The sequence below is a fragment of the Phymastichus coffea genome, unplaced genomic scaffold (assembly GCF_024137745.1).
Source record: "Phymastichus coffea isolate CEN01 unplaced genomic scaffold, Cenicafe_Pcof_1.1 PCOF00323, whole genome shotgun sequence".
NCBI lineage: Eukaryota > Metazoa > Arthropoda > Insecta > Hymenoptera > Eulophidae > Phymastichus > Phymastichus coffea.
Window position 1 is genome coordinate 14,763 of NW_026707134.1, and position 17,849 is coordinate 32,611.

A 17,849-nucleotide genomic window follows, 5' to 3' on the forward strand; every position below is an offset into this window, starting at 1 on the left:
GTGATATCACAGAAAAGATTGAAATGAAAAATATGTTATTCAATAACTTGTGAATTGAGACGTCACTTTCAAACTGATTTCACGAAAATAGGCTTTTAATGGTGATTTGTTGGAAAAGCATGGACTTGTTATAAAGAACATTGCTTGAACATTTTATTAAATTTTATTTAAACGCAATAAAACATTTTAAACTATAAACCATTATTTAAACGTTTTATTGAATGGGGTGAATGTTAATAAAACCAAATTTCTTCAAATTCAGAATTATTTTTAAAATTCTTTCGGGCTGGAATTTTTTATTATAATTTAGATTTCCTCTTAGAAGAAAATAATTGAAAATGACATTTTCTAAGTCACTGCAAATTACAGCTAACTGTTCGTAATATCTAATTTGGTACTAGTTAATTGGTACAAGTTTTATTGATATAAATTAATCATTGGAACTATTTGTTTGTAAACAAACTTCTACTAAGTCTTCATACTATGATTTACTTCTTTTCATTCCAGAAAACAACAGGAAGGTCCCCTACTATTCATAATCTCTTGAAAACAAGTTGGCAATTGCACGAATTCGTTCCTGCTCCATCTATACCTTCTTTTTTGAAGAAAAGGAGTAAGGTACATCTCAAAACGAGATATACAAGTATATGTAAGAAAAGTATAAATGACAGAAGTTGTTTTGAGTATTGATTGACAATCAAAGAATTCGATGAATGTACGAAGAAAATTTTTACTGCGTTTTTTATTGCAATATATTAATCTGCACTCGTTTTCAACTTTGTAATGTTCTCGATTTTTCATTTAAATATCCAGTTCACAATTTAATATTAATTGTATCGTCTTATTATTTCACGCTACGGTAGTGAATTCAAATGAACTTCAATCACGCGCCACGCAACGACTAGGGATATTACACTGGAATCCGCGCCATTGTACATCGGCTAGGGAATATTATATTGGAAACTTACTGAAAAGGCGCGTTATTGATTCAACTTTAAATTGCATTATTCAGCAGAGCGAAGCTCTGAAGATTTTACTAACCTTGTAGACACATCGTTTTATATCGACGTCTATATACGAAACTACTTGTAAACATTTGCAAAAATATCATCGCTTGCCAAAGCAATTTTTCGTTCGTAAAATTTCACGGATGCTATACTGTTTATTGCATCGTTTGCAAACTCGCAGCTAAATAGTAAGACAACTCTAAGAAGACGCTTTGATCTTTGGCTGCGAAATTCTCGTCGCAAATCAATTGGCTGAGAGATTTGTTATGTTAGTATACACCGCCATGAATCACTTGATTTTTTCGACTGCAGAGCACCACCAGTGTTCGTAGAATCAGTGGCTAACCTATCGGAAGCTTAATTATAGCAATCTTTCTCGAGACGCCATTCCGCGAATAACTCCTTAAGAATCTCACTGCGGAATTCTTGAACGAATAATAGCTCCTTCAGAATAGGAATTTCGAGTAGTTACTCGTTAAAAATAAACGGCTGTTTCGCAAGAAAGATACAGAAAAAAAAAGACAACGAAACAAACAGTAAAAAGCGCGGGGTCCCCGATTCTTTCGCGCGCCCGTCGCTTTCAAAATTCGAACGTAGAATTATCTTCACGCACCCATAAGTATATATTAAAAGCCGAACGTATCGCATGCGTAGATAGAAGCAAGCGCACCGTCCGACAGATGCCACGACGATCGCTACGCCGCTTTAGCGCAAAAATGCGAGTGTGTATTTTTATATTTTGCCGAGCATCGTACGTTCGATAAAGAGAGGAGCGTGACGCGCGATCAACCCCCAAAAATCGGTCTTGTCATCCGGCCTCTCCCCCCTCTTCCCGTCATGCTCGAAAACCACCAGAGACAAGCTCACCCCGAGGAAAATAGAGAGTGAGAGAGAGAGAGAGAGAGAGAGAGAGAGAGAGATTCGTCAAGTCATCCAGAAAATATGCAAAACACACAGGCGAAAGAAGACGACGACGAAGTAGGGAGGGTGGAGTGTGACGAGGTCGGAGTGGGAGACGACGAGTGACGGCACTTCCTCAGCAGCGGAGCGATGCACGTGCGCGCGCTTCCATTATGGCGAGACAGCAGCGCGAGAGGTAGCGCGAGGTTCGCGTGTCGGTGTCGTATAGTCGCGCCCGAGAGAACAGCGCCGAGAGCGTGTGCTCGCGCTCGCTCGTCGCAGATCGTCCACAGCGGCCTGCCGTGGCTCTCGTTCCGCGCGCGATGCAGACGCAACAGCAGCAACAGCAGCAGCAACAGCAACAGCAACAGCAACAGCAGCAGCAGCAGCAGCCGCAGCCTCAGCCGCAGCAGCAGCAGCAGCAGCAGCAGCAGCAAATCGTCGGCTCGAGCGTCATCCTCAAGATGAACGAGTCCGTGGTGCAACAGCTGTCGACCGTCGGTGAGTTTTGCGAAAGTGGAGCGACTACGGCGGCGGCGGACAGTGGGAGGGGGGAGCTTACCTCCGGCGACATGGTCTAGGGACTTTGCGGCCGCGCTGGCAAGCTCTGGCGCAAGCTCGCTTCGTCGACGGGGCCGCGGCGAGAAAGCTCGGCCGAGCTTGGGGAGGGCGATCGATGGGCGAGGTTAGATCAGCGGCGCGGCTCGCCGGCCAGGCCCGTCGCGGAGTGCGGTGCGCGCGGGCACCCCGAGAGCGCGAGCCTCGTGGCGCGAAATGCGAACGGGCCGCGGCGCGGGGACGCGGGCGCCCGAGCGGCCGCTCATTGATCGGCCGAGTGGAGATTGCGCGTGCCACTTTCGATCTGCGCCCAGCGGGAAACACATGTGCGCCCCGGCCAAGGAGAGCTTTCGTTTAGCCTTGAACTGGTCGTGTGCGCTTTTGATAAGTCGCGTCGCGATATAGACGTTCCGCGCCAGCCTCTGCTCGTCTCCTCGGCGGAGAGCCGCCACGTTCCACGCGCTCGCCAAGTGCTCACCAGCGGCGCGAGCCGAAGAGGTCCGGGCGTTCGCCCGAGTGCACGTTGCTCCTCATGGCGTCTGTCAAAACCAAGTCACCTGGTAATAATAGTCAATAGTCATGTGATTTTTCCGACCGCGCGATCAGCACTTCTCGTTTTACTGCGCCTTTCGCTCGGAGCCAAGTTGCGCGAGTCGACGTCATCTGACTCGCGAGTACCGAACGCAAGCTCCAAAGCTTTCCGTCGCCTTCCAATCGGCGGAATGGAAAAATTTCGTCAACGAGCGCCTCGCCGATAACTCTTTCTGACAATTCGGCCTTGGCTGACACTCCATCTACCTCTTTCATGTGCTCGAGCGATGACTAGCCTAAATAGCCGTGCAATCGATTGTTTTTCATCGAATCGTGTGAAGAAACGAGAAGAAAAAAAAAAAGTTGAACGCGAAAGTAAAGCGGATCGGTGACGCGAGCAGAAAGTACACCTACATAGTCTCTAAACCGTGTGGCAGCAGCGGAAGAATATCATAACGCGTAGCTGTGTGCACGTGAAACAGCGAAGTATTTCTAAATGATTAGATTCGCTGTTTGTATACCGATCGATATCATATCACCATACAAGTGCACTCGACGCGCGACGTGAGTGCTGTTAATCTTGGAGTTGACGAAACGACAATGAAAAATACGAGTGATGGACTTTTCCGTTCGAGGGAATTGTTCGAATTGTCTTGTATGTTAGTTTTTTTTTCTTTTTTTTTTTATAAATATAGCGTGTCGCTGTCGCTCGCACGCGCGACTAGGCGTTAAAAATATAACGGCACAATTTCACTCGCCGCGAAGAAAAGTGTTTGTTCGGTAAGAAAGATTTCCGAGACTGTGCTTTTTATGTTCAGTCGAGTTGATTTGACAAAAGAAAACGAAAAAACTTATCGTTGTGGACGCGAAGTTGTTGGCCGAAAATCGAAGAAAAATGTGGTCGCGGTGTATTGCAATTTTCACTCTGTGACAACTGGAAGGTCATTATCACGCTATACTTCAAAATTGAAGGTTGACGAATGAAACATCGCGTGGCTCTTTCTTTCCTCTTTGAACGAGGGAAAACCCCTTTTATATCTGTTTCGATTGCGTAAAAGTTGGCGAACGCTTTTGCGCGAAATTCCTTTTTGCCGACACGGGGGGGGGGGGGGGTCCGCTTTTTCGGCATCGCGAATCCGATTGTTCAAGGGCACGACACGTATATTTACAGAAGCACTACGCGCCCGTACTTCGCGTAAATTGTATTCTTCGATAAACGCGAAAAGTCTGGCGTAGGAGCATCTTAATCAGATAAATTTTGTTATTCCGCGAGGGAAAACGTCACGTTATGATAATCACTTAGCTTTTCGCACAATGTTACGTTGCACTCGCTGCGGAGAATCTCATTGGAGTATTGTGCAACCAGCGATTTCGCGTTTTCCTCGGTTATTCTCGATGATAAAGTGTCGTGGCGAATTCGGTGGTGCAAACCAGCGACGGCGCCTTGTAATAACGGCGAATTCTCAAAGTGTCTCACTATGAAATAACCTGTATCTCTCGTCAATGGATTCGAAGTAAAACGTTGGTGCAGGCATCACTACAAAAAAAAAAAAAACAAAAAAAACAAAGAAAAACAATCGCGCTGCAAAAAAAGAAGCGGAAACTACAGCGGTCAATTGTATTTTTCCAGGCAGAGAAAAACTCTAGGTGAACGGCAGTGGCCGTGCTGCTCTGGCTGTAAAAGAAACAGCTCGGCGAAACGGTCGCTCGTCGCGACAATATCAGTCGAATTGTTAATTTCAAGCTATCGCTTTTGTGCCTCGAAATTTCAATCGAGATTCTGCATATACATTTTGCCCTGCAGGCTGTCGCGGACGCATTGTGGATTTTCGCATCGAACAGTCGTTTCGCGCAGTTGCAGCATCGTTTTCTTCTTTATCGGCTATACGCTTTCGGGTCAACGATGTAAACACGCCAGTGCTACACTTACACAATGCGCACTGGTGCGGATAACTCATTTCATTTATATCGGATCGGGCAAACGTTGACTATGTTTGGGGGATACGCGCGCGCTCGGACACCGTCGCGTCGAAAATTAATCAAAATATCCGTCACATGTGTATGCAATTAGAAAATAAAGCGGAGCTTGCACGTTTCATGCCGAACTACCGCAAATAACAAAATGTCACGTCGATTTACCGTTTTTCCTCACGATGAATTCTCTCGACGAAAGGATCGGAAGATCGCCCATTGTCACACGAAGCGAACGAGGCTCGAGTGCGAGCAAACCCTCTCGAAAGCTGACGTCAAGCAGAGCGAGAGAAAACGGCGCGCGAGTGTCGTCTTTTCGAATACTCGCTCTCCTGGCGTCGGAGTAGCCCTCGACCGACGGAGCAACAGCACTTACGTGACTCGCGAACGATAGCGCGCGCAATCGAGCATTGTCGCCGTTGTCATCGAATGTAATCCGACGGCGATAGTGCTTCTGCTGTGTAGAGGGCACGGCTTTCGCGTTTGCGCGGCAACGATAACTCGCCGTCGATTGCGTCGCGCGCGGCGCTCGCCTAATTGCCGACGAGATCGAGGATGCTGCTGCTGCTGCTGCTACTGCTGCTGCTGCCGCCGCCGACGCGAAACCCGATCTCGACGCGCGCGCGCTTATCGTCGCCGTGCCGAGCTCCGGAGCACAGTATATATGCAGGATTCGAGCGCGCGTCTAGCTCCACATCGACGAGGAATTCCTTGAAAGAGGTCTTCTGGCACATAGACTCCTATGCACGCTTTCGGAGAGCGAATCGACGCCTCACCTTTCCCCTCCATTTCCCGCGAGGGACTATACATACTTGCTATTGCGCCTCTTGCCCCTACTACGCTTTATATGTATACACACACACACACACACACACACACACACACACACACACACACATCTACTCGCCAATGCGTATAGCATTGATTTTGTCTGCCTTGCGAAGTTAAGTACACGACTGGTTTTACCTTCCACGTTTTTTTTTGAGCACGTTTCGCATATATAGGCAGGGATCGTTGCTTTCATTTGCGAGTGATTTAGATTAGATATTTAATAAATTGGCTTAAAACTGTAGTTCGATGTGTTTTAGAAAATATGAGAAACTTGAATGTCTAATTGTGATTTTTTACATCACCTTGAACGTTAATTACAATAATATTAATTTTTAATGGCAAGACGTGATTACAGATATTAATTCTGCCTCGAAATACAAGCAACTCGAATGACTATATATATACTCGTATATGACGATGATATTCAGTGTCACTCCAATTCATAATTGATTTGCTGCGAAACTCAAATATACAGTTACTCAAATATACAGTTATAACCCATCGATTTTCAATCGATTGAATAATAAAAAATGAATCAACTAGAACGAATATGTCGAATTATAATTATGATTGTTCCAATGACGCTGAAATTGCATAAATCTATCAAAAATACGTACTCCACCGATACGACGGGAGAGAGAGAGCAAGAAGCCGCAAAATAGAGAAAGTTTCCGTGGCAGCCTACATACTGTTTCTCTGTGTGTCGTACGGAATTATTAAAAAAAAAAGAAAAAAAAACACGAAGACAGCCGAAAGGTCCAAAGCGTAAAACGGTCGGAATACACGGCGGGCGAGTGAGCGAGCGCAAGAGAAAGAGGGAGAGAGAGAGAGAGAGAGAGAGAGAGAGAGAGAGAGAGAGAGAGAGAGAGAGAGAGAGACCCGATGGAATATTCCACTGGCTGGTGCTCCATCTGGCGCGGCTGCGCGACCTTAGCGAGAGAGAGAGAGAAAGAGCGATGCCTTGCCCGTGTGTGTAGCTTAGCACCGGGGCCGGCCCTTCGTTTTGTGTCCTGACTCTCTCGGCAGCAGTGCCGTATTAAGCTTACTCCCGGGGCACCCCTTCGACCTTTTGTTGCTTTTTCAACCCTTCGTCCGTTGAGATTTGGGGGATCTCTGCCTTCGCGATGGAAATTTTTCGCGACGGCTTTAGTAATGCGAGCGTGGGGTCGATTTTGTTGCGATTGTGCAGACGCGCACATTACACGTTCTGGAGCTTTGAATGATCAGGCAGCTTCGGTTTCGCTACTAAAAATAATTAACATTGAAAGAAAAACATCGCGTTTGGTTTGCTGAGGACACGATAGAAAAGTAATATACTTAGTACGGATGTAATTAAAAAGGGAAAACATAAGCAAGCGCAGCAAATTAACTATAGAAATTTCTTTCCCGAAATTTCTCACAACTTTGATTCCGTGGGCTTGTGACTATATATAGCGACGCAGTTGAAAGTGTTCCCTCGTATTCCGTCACCAGGAAAAACATAATTTTTTTCCTTCAAACTCATCGACGCGTAACTAACAACAATTAAGACATTGAAACTCCTTGTTATGAACGATCAATCAAACTGGAATTTCTTCGTTCGTACTGTGTTACGATGGAAAATAACCTCGTACACGCCGAGGTAGGCCTCTCTAATTATTTGGTTCTTTTATCGTCATGTTCGAGCCATGGGAATTATGTCACTTCCATCCGCGCACGCACATCTTCCGCGGCCAGCGTGTGTTTTTGTTGCTATAAAAGCCAGCACGTGCCGCGGAAGTTGATGCTTGCACGAGATAACATCTCGCGAGCGATTACTGGACGATTTTTTTGTTGCGTTTTTGGCTTCTCTTTCGGAAGTAAGCAAACATGTTTATCAAAAAGTCGTTCGCCTAACTAATGCGACTTTTTATTCAATTGGCTCTTTTGTTGCACGCATACATCGAAAACTTGATCGAACGGTTGGAAAAGCATATTTTCGTCAATCGTGCAGCTCTTAGAACTGGATGCCACTTGTTTCCTGCTGCGAAGCGTCGTACGTTTCTCTCCGCGCTAGGCAATGAAATTAGAAAGGGATGTCGTGTGCCGCTCTTGAAATTTTGAAATTATCCAGACCTCTAGTTCGACGTATATTTTTTCGGTTAACTTGAATTCCTGATATACATGCGTGCAAAGAGCCGCGATCGCAACGGCTTTTGAAACTGGCGTAACGAAAACATTCCTCGCTGAATGGATTATGTTTTATGCAACGACGACTCGCTATTGGCTTTGTCGATGTGGCCGGCAAGACGACAATTTCGCTTGTTGTCGATGGACGGTTCCATCTCTCGCGAACGCGCATTCTATTTGCTTCGATAACCGATTCGTCGTACGGACGAAGTAGCAGGCGATATCACATCATCATCAAAGATAAAAACCGTTGGCCGATCGGCACTTCGCTGGCGAGAAGTTTCGGAAATTTTTTTCACGCGTTGAATCATCGACTGTGACTTTCGTTCTCGTTTTCCTGTTTTTTCATAAATTACACGCGCCAAGACGTAATCTAGATGCCATCGTCACTGACTATAACTACATCTCGGTAAGCCTCTCTCTTCGCTCGAATCTATCTATAAATATTCCAGCTAAGTTAGCGCATAATCAACTTACGTCCGTCGATATAGTTGCCGATATTCAATCAGTCGGCCGAAATGTAAAGTCGATGCGAGCGTTACTCAAGTTTATTTTGGACGGTTCATTAACGTGCCAAATTGTCTTCTATGACAATAGGTGAAAATTGGACTCTCGCGAACTCGTAAAATACGCCAGTCGTAGACTGCGCGTCGCGGCGTCCTTCACAGTATTTCGTAATTGCTATTCTCATTTGATACCGCCTGCGCCTCGCATTCCGAGAATCTAGATCAGATGTCTGCGATTATATAAAATACTTTGTCATTTTACGCCCGCGAGACAGCGGCTCTCTTGTGTTTTCGGCGCCATCTCAAGATTCCATTGATTTTCGCGAAAGAGAGCTGATTTCACGCGCAAGCCTTATTACGGAGCTCCCACGCGCAGTCAATTTCAAGCCCATATTGTAGTCGCCGAGTGCTGAACGAGGATTATTTTACGAAAGAAGGCATTTCGCAGCGAGAATTTTGGTAAAAAACGCTCGAACTGCAGCAAAGTGTATAGCTTTGGAATTTCTGCTTCGTTAAAGTACAAACACTCTAAAAATGTTGTGTAACAAGTTCGGCCGAAAAAACAAAAAAGGCATACGTTTTAGTCCGATATCACAGCGATGTTCGCGCTCTCAAATGGCAATTTACGGATTTTCAAAAATGGTCGCGATCATCGCGATCGCACTCCATCAATTTGCTCCGCTCCCCTTCCAAGAAAAGATGCGAGCCCCTCTGAAGAGTGGCACCGATCGTCGAACAATCCGTCCCTGATGCTGGGTGCCCCCACTCGTGTGCGTTCTCTTGCACATCCTGCTGAACCGGGGGTACCTATCGAAAGAGAAAGAGGAGAGGGGGAGAGGGTATACGGCGCGGCCGCGGCAGTTCGGCTCGGCAGCGGCAGCGGTGGCAGAGACAAAAGAACTCGGAGTTTTCCGCGACTACACTGGCATCTTCGACACTGGCTTACGATCCAACTCTGCGTCAGGACGCACGTTTGTTCGTCTCTTTTGCTTTGTGCGTGACGCGAGCCGGAATATTAGAGAATACGCGAAGATACGCACGATCCGCTTTGGACGCGAGCCTTCTGCACCAACACAAAAGAAATCGAGTTTCGTTGAGGTTAGGTCGCGCGCTAATACGTGGTGTAGTGCGTGATAGATGTTATGAGCGCTCGCGTAATGGACAAGAGCAGCGGCGCGGGTTTGCTCAAGACAACTGCCGGTGTCGTCAACAACCGGGTTGTCGAAGCTACGGCGAATAGCCTTCAACATCAGCAACAACATGACTGGCATGCTCAACAGCAGCAGAATGGTGGCCAATCTGCCACTGCTGCGGCGGTTGTCGCTCAAGAACAACCCAAGGAACAATTGATCACTGTGTCTGCCGATGAACAAACTGCGACTGTCAACGGCGTCAACGTCGTTCTCGATTCGTACTGTTCGTGTACTTATTCAATTTTTTTTATTTCTCTTTATTTGCACCATCATTTTCAACATTGTTGTTTGGCTCTCTTCTTTTCTCTCGCACAGAGCGTCTTTGCGCCGTACGCGCACGCTTTTAGCGGCAAGATTCGCGGAGAGAGAGGGTGGAGGGATAAGGGAAGCTTATCATTGATTAATTTTCAATAAGGAAGATAAGTTCTGTAGGGCGTTGAAGAGTTTTAAGAAAGATTATTTGAGAGTCAAATACGCACTTGACTTCGTGGTGATAGATCTCTGCCCGCGCGTGCAGCTGTTGATTCGTCGAGAAAGTTCCATAATTTTTCTAACATTTTTCGGCTATCTGTTGTCACAATTTCGTGTACTGTCGCTTTTCTTATCTACATTGATGATTAGAACACGATTTGTTTTCGTATTTTGATAACTTATTGAACATTGAAATTATCTATCATGAACAAAATATTTATTGGCTTGAATTTGTGTTGAGTTTGACCACTATTATTATAAAAGGGATTCATAAAAATTATTGTTACATTGAATTTTTTAATAATTTTGCTACAAATACATAGAATAAATTCTAGTTAAGGTGATATGTTAGGTGAGTCACAATTTGACAGAACAGGAAAGGCTAACATACAAGAATAGCTTCAACGTAATGCTTTAAAAGGCATTTTTGGAAATCATTGATCTTTTTTATAAATAATTCTTCGCTATTTTCCAAAAAACTAGGTTCTCATCAAATCATTCATTTTTAATCATTCATTTTCTAACTTAATCTGAACATTCCAGGGTTATTGGAACTTGCACATAGAGAATACCAAGCTGGGGACTATGAAAATGCAGAAAGGCACTGCATGCAACTGTGGAGGCAGGAAACAAATAATACGGGAGTCCTCTTGCTACTTTCTTCTATACACTTTCAATGTCGTAGGCTAGAAAAGTGAGTATGTTTAATAAAAATATTTGAATTGTTTTAAAACAAAAACAAATATTTATGATTTGACATTCAAAAATTACTACTCGTTGAATGATAATTGATCAAGTTTAGTAGTACTTGAGTAACAATTCTGTTCTCTACATTTAAACAGAAAACTAATACTGATTCTAACAACAGGTCAGCCCACTACAGTAGCTTAGCTATCAAGCAAAATCCTCTATTAGCAGAGGCTTACAGTAATCTAGGAAATGTTTACAAAGAAAGAGGACAACTTCAGGAGGCATTAGAAAATTACAGACATGCTGTGCGGTTAAAACCAGATTTCATTGATGGTTACATTAATTTGGCAGCTGCTCTGGTTGCAGCAGGAGACATGGAACAAGCTGTACAGGCATATGTTACTGCTTTGCAGTACAACCCAGTATGTATATTTTTATTTTATCTGCATTATTTATGTTCAAAATTCAGTTCGACAATACAGCTAACTGCATTTTTATCAAGAACCATAATTTCTAGTGCTATTAGTGACAAATTAAACTTTTGTTAGATATGTTAGCTTACTGTATTATTATTGTATTATTGTGTTTGTTATGTAATATTCAATTGTGATAGACCTGATAATTTATCAAGCATAATTTAGAAATGCCCAATAAAAATAGTACATAAAGAATTATTAATAATTGTTTTGTTAAACGTTAGTCGAACGAAATCATAAAAATAAATGCGGTAAAAACTTAATCATGTTTATTTGCGATTTTTTTTTTTTTTTTGATATTTTTTAGAAACTACACTTGTAAATCATTAACATTTTTTAAAAATTTCTTTTTACTTCAAATGGTATGATAAAATTATTTCTGTCCTATGCTGAAGTACTGTTCTATTCATTTTCAGGACTTATATTGCGTAAGAAGTGATCTGGGTAATCTTTTGAAAGCATTAGCGAGACTAGATGAAGCTAAGGTAAGTTCAACTCCATGTAGTCACATGGGAATTAAAAAAAATTCTCACATGAAACATTTTATGCATTAATACCATATTAATTATTGATATTATATTATTGATATTCATCCAGCATGATTTTATGATAAAAGTAATCAAATAAATGAAACGTTAATTACTCAAAATGGTTTAATGCATATTATGCATGTGTATCGACTAGCATAGTTCTAAGGAATGTTTAGAGTATGTTTATCTTTTTGATATAAGCACACGCAGAAAGCTTCCTTTGTTTATCCAAAAAGAGAAAAAATGCGCGCGTCGCGAGCTAATCATCTGTCATCGAGAATCTGTGATCTTATGCCATGTGTATGGACCCAAACAAAAAAAAAAACACTTTCCTTGCAGCATTAACTTTCTGATTACAGAAAATTTACTCTGCTATATGGGTGATGTTCAGTGTATTGTATTCGGCATTGAGTTATTTTTTTTCTTGATTCTGCTGTATTGAACATTCACTTTCAAATTTTACAACTGACTGGTGTCACATGCAATACCTGAAACGAGATGATGTTGCTGCTTTTACTGAAAACAGTGCAGTTACAAAAAACATTGAATGGAATAATTTTTGAAAGATTTTTTTAATTCTTAAAGAAAGATTTTGCATGAAATTAAGATTATATATAAAAGCATAATTACGTTTTTAATAATATGACAATGAAATTTTGATAAAGTCTGTTTTATCGTACAAGTTGCAAGATCCCTCGTAAAATTTCAACAAATCGCAAATGGCATATTGAGTAGCTTGCAGCCTCGTCGATGTATTTTATAAACTTCAGCTTGGCTACAAGTTGATCGAATTCGTGACTCTGCCGATCCTATTTGCATGCACGTTTCGGTTTTTAGTATTTCATTTAAATTAAATTTTTTAGCTGAATAATACGTTTTTTTTCGTTTGTTGATGTGCGTATAGATAAATAGGATCGGCCGCGCGCTACTAGCTTTTAAGTTCACTTTACAAGGGTCCTTTCATTTCTCATTAACTTTTTTTTTACAGCACCTTTTCTCTTATCCTTCTCTAATCCCATGATATAGTTCTCTTTCTCTCTTTTCATGCAAAGTCCAAATGCTTTTTCGATGAGCAATTGGCCTGAGACTGCTTGGCTATTGTAAAAAAATTTTTCAATCAAAGATTGCTTAGAGGTACATACATTGATTATTCTTTTTTATACAAAAAATGTTGTAGATTCTATTTATTTACACCATTTGCTAAGAAGAACTGAAACATAACGAAAATGCACAGCTGTAAATGCTTTTCGTTTCGAATGTTATTTGGAAATGATCACGTCGCAAAATGTTATAAAGTATTTTTGTATAGTACATTTTCAAAAGTTCAAAGAGTTCAAGAGAAAACTTTTTTTAGGAAACAAGATTATTTTTAGTCAAGAAGTCTGCTTTACCGCGGAGTTGGCGACCAGATGCGTTCATGAAAATGTTCCATTCAACAATATTAATTACAAACATTAACTGGACCAATGTAGTTATGTTTTCAATTTCAAAATTTGGAATTTTTACTTTTTTCTAATATCACAATATGAAACATTTCATTAGCGCATCAATTTTTGAACATTAGCTAGGTTTCACGGTGACAACGGGAGTTTTCTGCTACTCTAAAATTTATTCCAAAGAACTATCTGGTCCACTAACTAATTTTTTTTCTTCATTTTTTTAAACTGATTTAGCCAGCTAATTTTCCATTAAGTATTCTTTTCTTTCGTTGTAAAAGTACCTGACTAAATTTCATTCAGAATATTGTAATATTTCAAGTTAAAAAAGTAAGCTATTCAAATGCTTTTGTAAATCTTTGTGTGAGAATTGTACAAAAGTGTCCTAGTATTTGTACAACGTAAACGTCGTTTTCACTACAAACATTGTAATTAAATTTGAAATTGTACCAATTCGGCTGTAAAATTCTAAGATAGCGTAAAAGAAAACATATTGAACTTCATAAGCCTACAGAGCTTGAAATCAAGGATGACAGATAAATTTTGTGAAATAAAAAGAAATATTTGTACAAAGATAAAATTTAGTTGAAGTACTTCCAAAAAGAAACAAATGTATAGATCCCAAGAAGAGCAAGTGTATTCTAGTTGTATCCAAAGAAAGTTGCAAAGTTAGTGAGGCAGATAGGGTAAAACGAGTGAACTAAGAATTAGTGTATCGATAATTAGGAAAGAAAGAAAGAGAGAGAGAGTGAGAGAGAGAAAGAATCAAAAGCGCAAAAGCTCGAGAGCAAGAAAAGAGAATTAACGAAGCTGTGTTTATTGTCTGTGGAACGGGATTGATCGACTCTAGGAGAGCGGGACAAGTGCGAGACAGAGACAGGGTCGCTTTCTCCAACCGGTCCGATGAGGTTATTCGCTTCTCTCAGAGCATAAAGATTTATTTACGAGAGCTTACGAGCCGTACCTACCGACACAACTCCTACTGAAGGGTACTCTGAAGGTAAAGTAGTTCCCGAGGCCGGTCTCTAGCAAAACAACACTTATTTTTTTTTTTTCAACTTCGACGCGAACTTCGTTGATCAAGAATTTGTCGAACATTCATCTCTGCGAGATGTGTTTATGGAATTCTTTCTCAAACGAATTGCGATATTTTAGAGACTGGTCGTACGACAAACAAACACCCTTTATCTATGTTTTAGGTACGGATTATGTGCTGAAAACTTTGCAGCCACTCGTCTTTTCATCAGGATCGTCACCATCTCTCTCCGCAATCGTCTTTCTAATTTTCTTTCATTTTTTCAGACACGCGAAAATATGTGCTGTTCGCTCTTTTGAAGGACTATTGCCGATGGGAGAAGCACGGCAGATTTTCAGGCATAAAAAAATCTTCAGCGTGCTTTTGTGGTGACGTTCCTGACGGAAAAGCGATTGGAATGATTGAGAGAAAAAGTGTATAGAATCCAGAGACGACAGCTGATTTTTTTTTTCAAACTTTCAGAAGAATACCACTTTTTGTTTTAAAGAAAGGATCAAGAACTTTGCTCGTACGGTCGTTATGCCTTTTCACTCAAATTGTTTTCAAACTTTAATATTTCTTCGACGCAAGGTTTTTATTGTTAAAGTTAGAAACTAATTTATATTCTATTAATTTGTTGCTTTTATTAAATATTGCAAAAGTTGTAAATTCAAAGTTAAATTTTTCACTTCATATCTAAAGTATAGATCGAATCATAAAAATAGTTTACAATTAGATAGACGACAAATGGAATTGTTTGTAAATCTTGATGAGCTGAATCATTAATGGAAATTAGCCGCTGATCTAACGGCAGAAAAGGTGTGGCGACTTATATACGAGCAAAGAATCAACGCACACGAATGCTGGGCCTTCCACGAATACAACGACGACAGCAAAAACGACTGTGCATTTTTTCAAAAATCTTCTTACCTCTTATTTTTCTTTTCCGAAAGAAGCTTTTTTTCACTTTTCCTGCCTTCTGTCTTGGACTCTTTCATTGTCTTTTTTGCTTACTTCCGTCGTAAAGACAAGTTATTGATACTTTGAACAATAAAAACGGCTTAACTAGACTTGACTACAGATGCAGAGTTTATTGAATAATTCGAATCTACAAGATTTTTATTGTAATTTCTATCAATAACTTCTCAGCGACGAGAAAAACAACAACTTGCCTCAAGCGCTCCGCCTCTCATCGAAACGAAATCGGGGAAAAATTTCTAACAATATAAACGATACAAAACGCAAAGAGGCAAGAGACGCAGCGATCGAGGCAAAAGACCGCTTAAAATCTTATTATTCTACAATGAGAAAATACCATCGAGATTTCATATGTCCACGATGTACATATAAAATCGAGAGAGCTCTGCAAGTAAACAGAAAACACATGAGCCGTGACTGATCGAGACGATATGTCGTTTTGTTTTTTTCTTTCTTTGTCGACGACACGACGATGAGCACAGGCATGCTATCTGAAAGCGATTGAGACTAGGCCGGATTTCGCTGTGGCTTGGAGCAATCTCGGATGCGTGTTCAATGCACAAGGCGAAATTTGGTTGGCCATTCATCATTTCGAAAAGGCCGTCGCTCTTGATCCTAACTTTCTCGATGCTTACATCAACTTAGGCAACGTTCTCAAGGAGGCACGGATCTTCGATAGGTAGGTTTTGAACATTTTTTTCATTTGATTTGTGATCTGAGGGAATGTTTGTGAATTGACAAAAACAAACATTTTTTTATAACTCGAGTGGTCCGTCATTTCATTTTTCAAGACTGTTCAATTACACGTTGAAATGGCAAAGCTTAATGAGTTAATTAACATAAAACTTCTATTTTTACGAGTGCAGCATTGGGTAAAAAGTAGATTCTAATCTCACGTACATATATCAAAAACGCGAAACATTAATATGACATCTAGATAAGAACCCTTTTTTTTCAATTTTAGAAAGCATTAAAATTCTGTTAAAATTTCTCGATCTCAATGCTACCCATTCATTCTCTCAGAGCAAGATCATTATTTGTCACCCATCCTATCAATGATTGAGCATATATTTTCTCATAAGTATGTTAAATATATTCTACGTTATTCGCGTTTTCGTGGCCCAGAAAAACGTGGAATTAAAACGAAATTGCCATCTTAGCTGCTGCATAATCCATAAGCTAATTTAGATTTACAAGATAAAAGATATTGTTATCGGATCTGTCGTGAGACCTTGCTACAACGTCACGAGAGAGGGAGAGAGAAAAAATATAAAATCGATAGTGAAAAAACACCAGACGAGCGATCGATTCTCGTCTCAGAAAAAGGGAAAATGCGCGTGCGAGAGCTCGGCGAGCGCTACGCCACTAATTTTCCGAGCTGAGTTCCCGTCTGCGCCAAGCTTTGTGCGCGACTTTCCCAAAATTGATGTGGGCACATCTCGCCCGCGCGTCCCAATATTAGCCGCAATACTGGCTGGCAAAACGATTTCAACGCGGCAGAAGAGCCCTTTACCGCAGATAATTTGGACATTTCCATTCGGCGCAGCTGAGTTCGCTGGGTGGACGGAATGCACTTTATAAAATGCCCGACCTCTCGCGAACCGACAACGGGCAGCGAATTTTCCATTTATACATTCCCGACCAAGCGCAATTGCGGCTAACGCGATTTCACGGCTCTCAGCGACGAGAAGCTATTTATTTATTTTTTTTTTTTCGTTCGTCATGGTCTTATTCAGCAGCGCCTCCGCTGTTTCCGACGCGCGAACCTGCTACTCCTCGGCACGGATGAGGGAGGCGGCGTTTCGTGACCCTCGTTGGAAAAACAAGCTGTGCGGGTGGTGGGGGAAGGCTCCGGTACGTCTGGCGACCCCGCGCGTACTCTCGTTAAACGGCTGTTGCCATCGCGCCCGATCTACGCGGGAACTCCTTTCCAGCGAGCTCAGCGGCGCCTCGGCAGCGCCCGACCAACGGGGCTGAATTGGGACGCTCGAGGCTTCTCGCTTCCTTCCACGGGGTTCGTTATCGCTCGCACGCGCGCTAACCAGATCGCCTCGCGAATCCCCCTCGATAAGTCAGCGAGCTGAAAAGATCGATACTTCGACGTACAGTTTCGCTGGTCAAACGAGAAAGTATGTCCCCGGCGGCGTTATAACGCAGCAGCCCGGCCGTTAATCACACCCAAGCCGTGTAATTAATCCCATCCGAGCCTGAGGGTGTTCACCCTCGCGTATCCACCCTGGAGTTGCGCACGCGTTGTGTCGTGCCGTCGCGCGCGAGCGGTTAGGGGGGGAAGGGGACGGAACGAGTCGAGCAACTCCCCTCCCCCCGGTGCATTACCTCGATTAGGTGACGTACGGCTCGCGTAAAAACGCCCGCGACTTAGATTGCGCGCGCAAAGATTTTACGTGCCCTTCGCGTATCCGCATCGATTTAGCTTTGGCGCTGCGACCACGCGTCCGCGCTGCGTTAGAGCGCCCATAATTTTCGCTTGTAAAGCTGTTTTCGCCTGATTTTAACGAGGACGAGGCCGTTGCTATCGTGGCCGCTTTTTTCCTTCCGTTTTCCGGAGGTGCGCGCGCTCTCCCTTCCTCTCTCTCTCTCTCTCTCT

At 42.3% G+C, this 17,849-nt stretch overlaps 1 protein-coding gene across 1 annotated transcript; it reads left to right on the forward strand.

The window, feature by feature from the left end:
- Positions 1–1,964: 1,964 nt before the first annotated feature.
- Positions 1,965–15,920, forward strand: LOC131674856 (UDP-N-acetylglucosamine--peptide N-acetylglucosaminyltransferase 110 kDa subunit-like; the record flags this gene model as incomplete). The annotated part of the gene is made up of 5 exons (XM_058953674.1): positions 1,965–2,408; positions 10,660–10,810; positions 10,985–11,228; positions 11,699–11,767; positions 15,724–15,920. Coding segments are annotated over exons 1-5 (839 nt in total), but the record flags the coding sequence as incomplete, so codon positions are not given.
- Between the last annotated feature and the right edge of the window lie 1,929 nt (positions 15,921–17,849).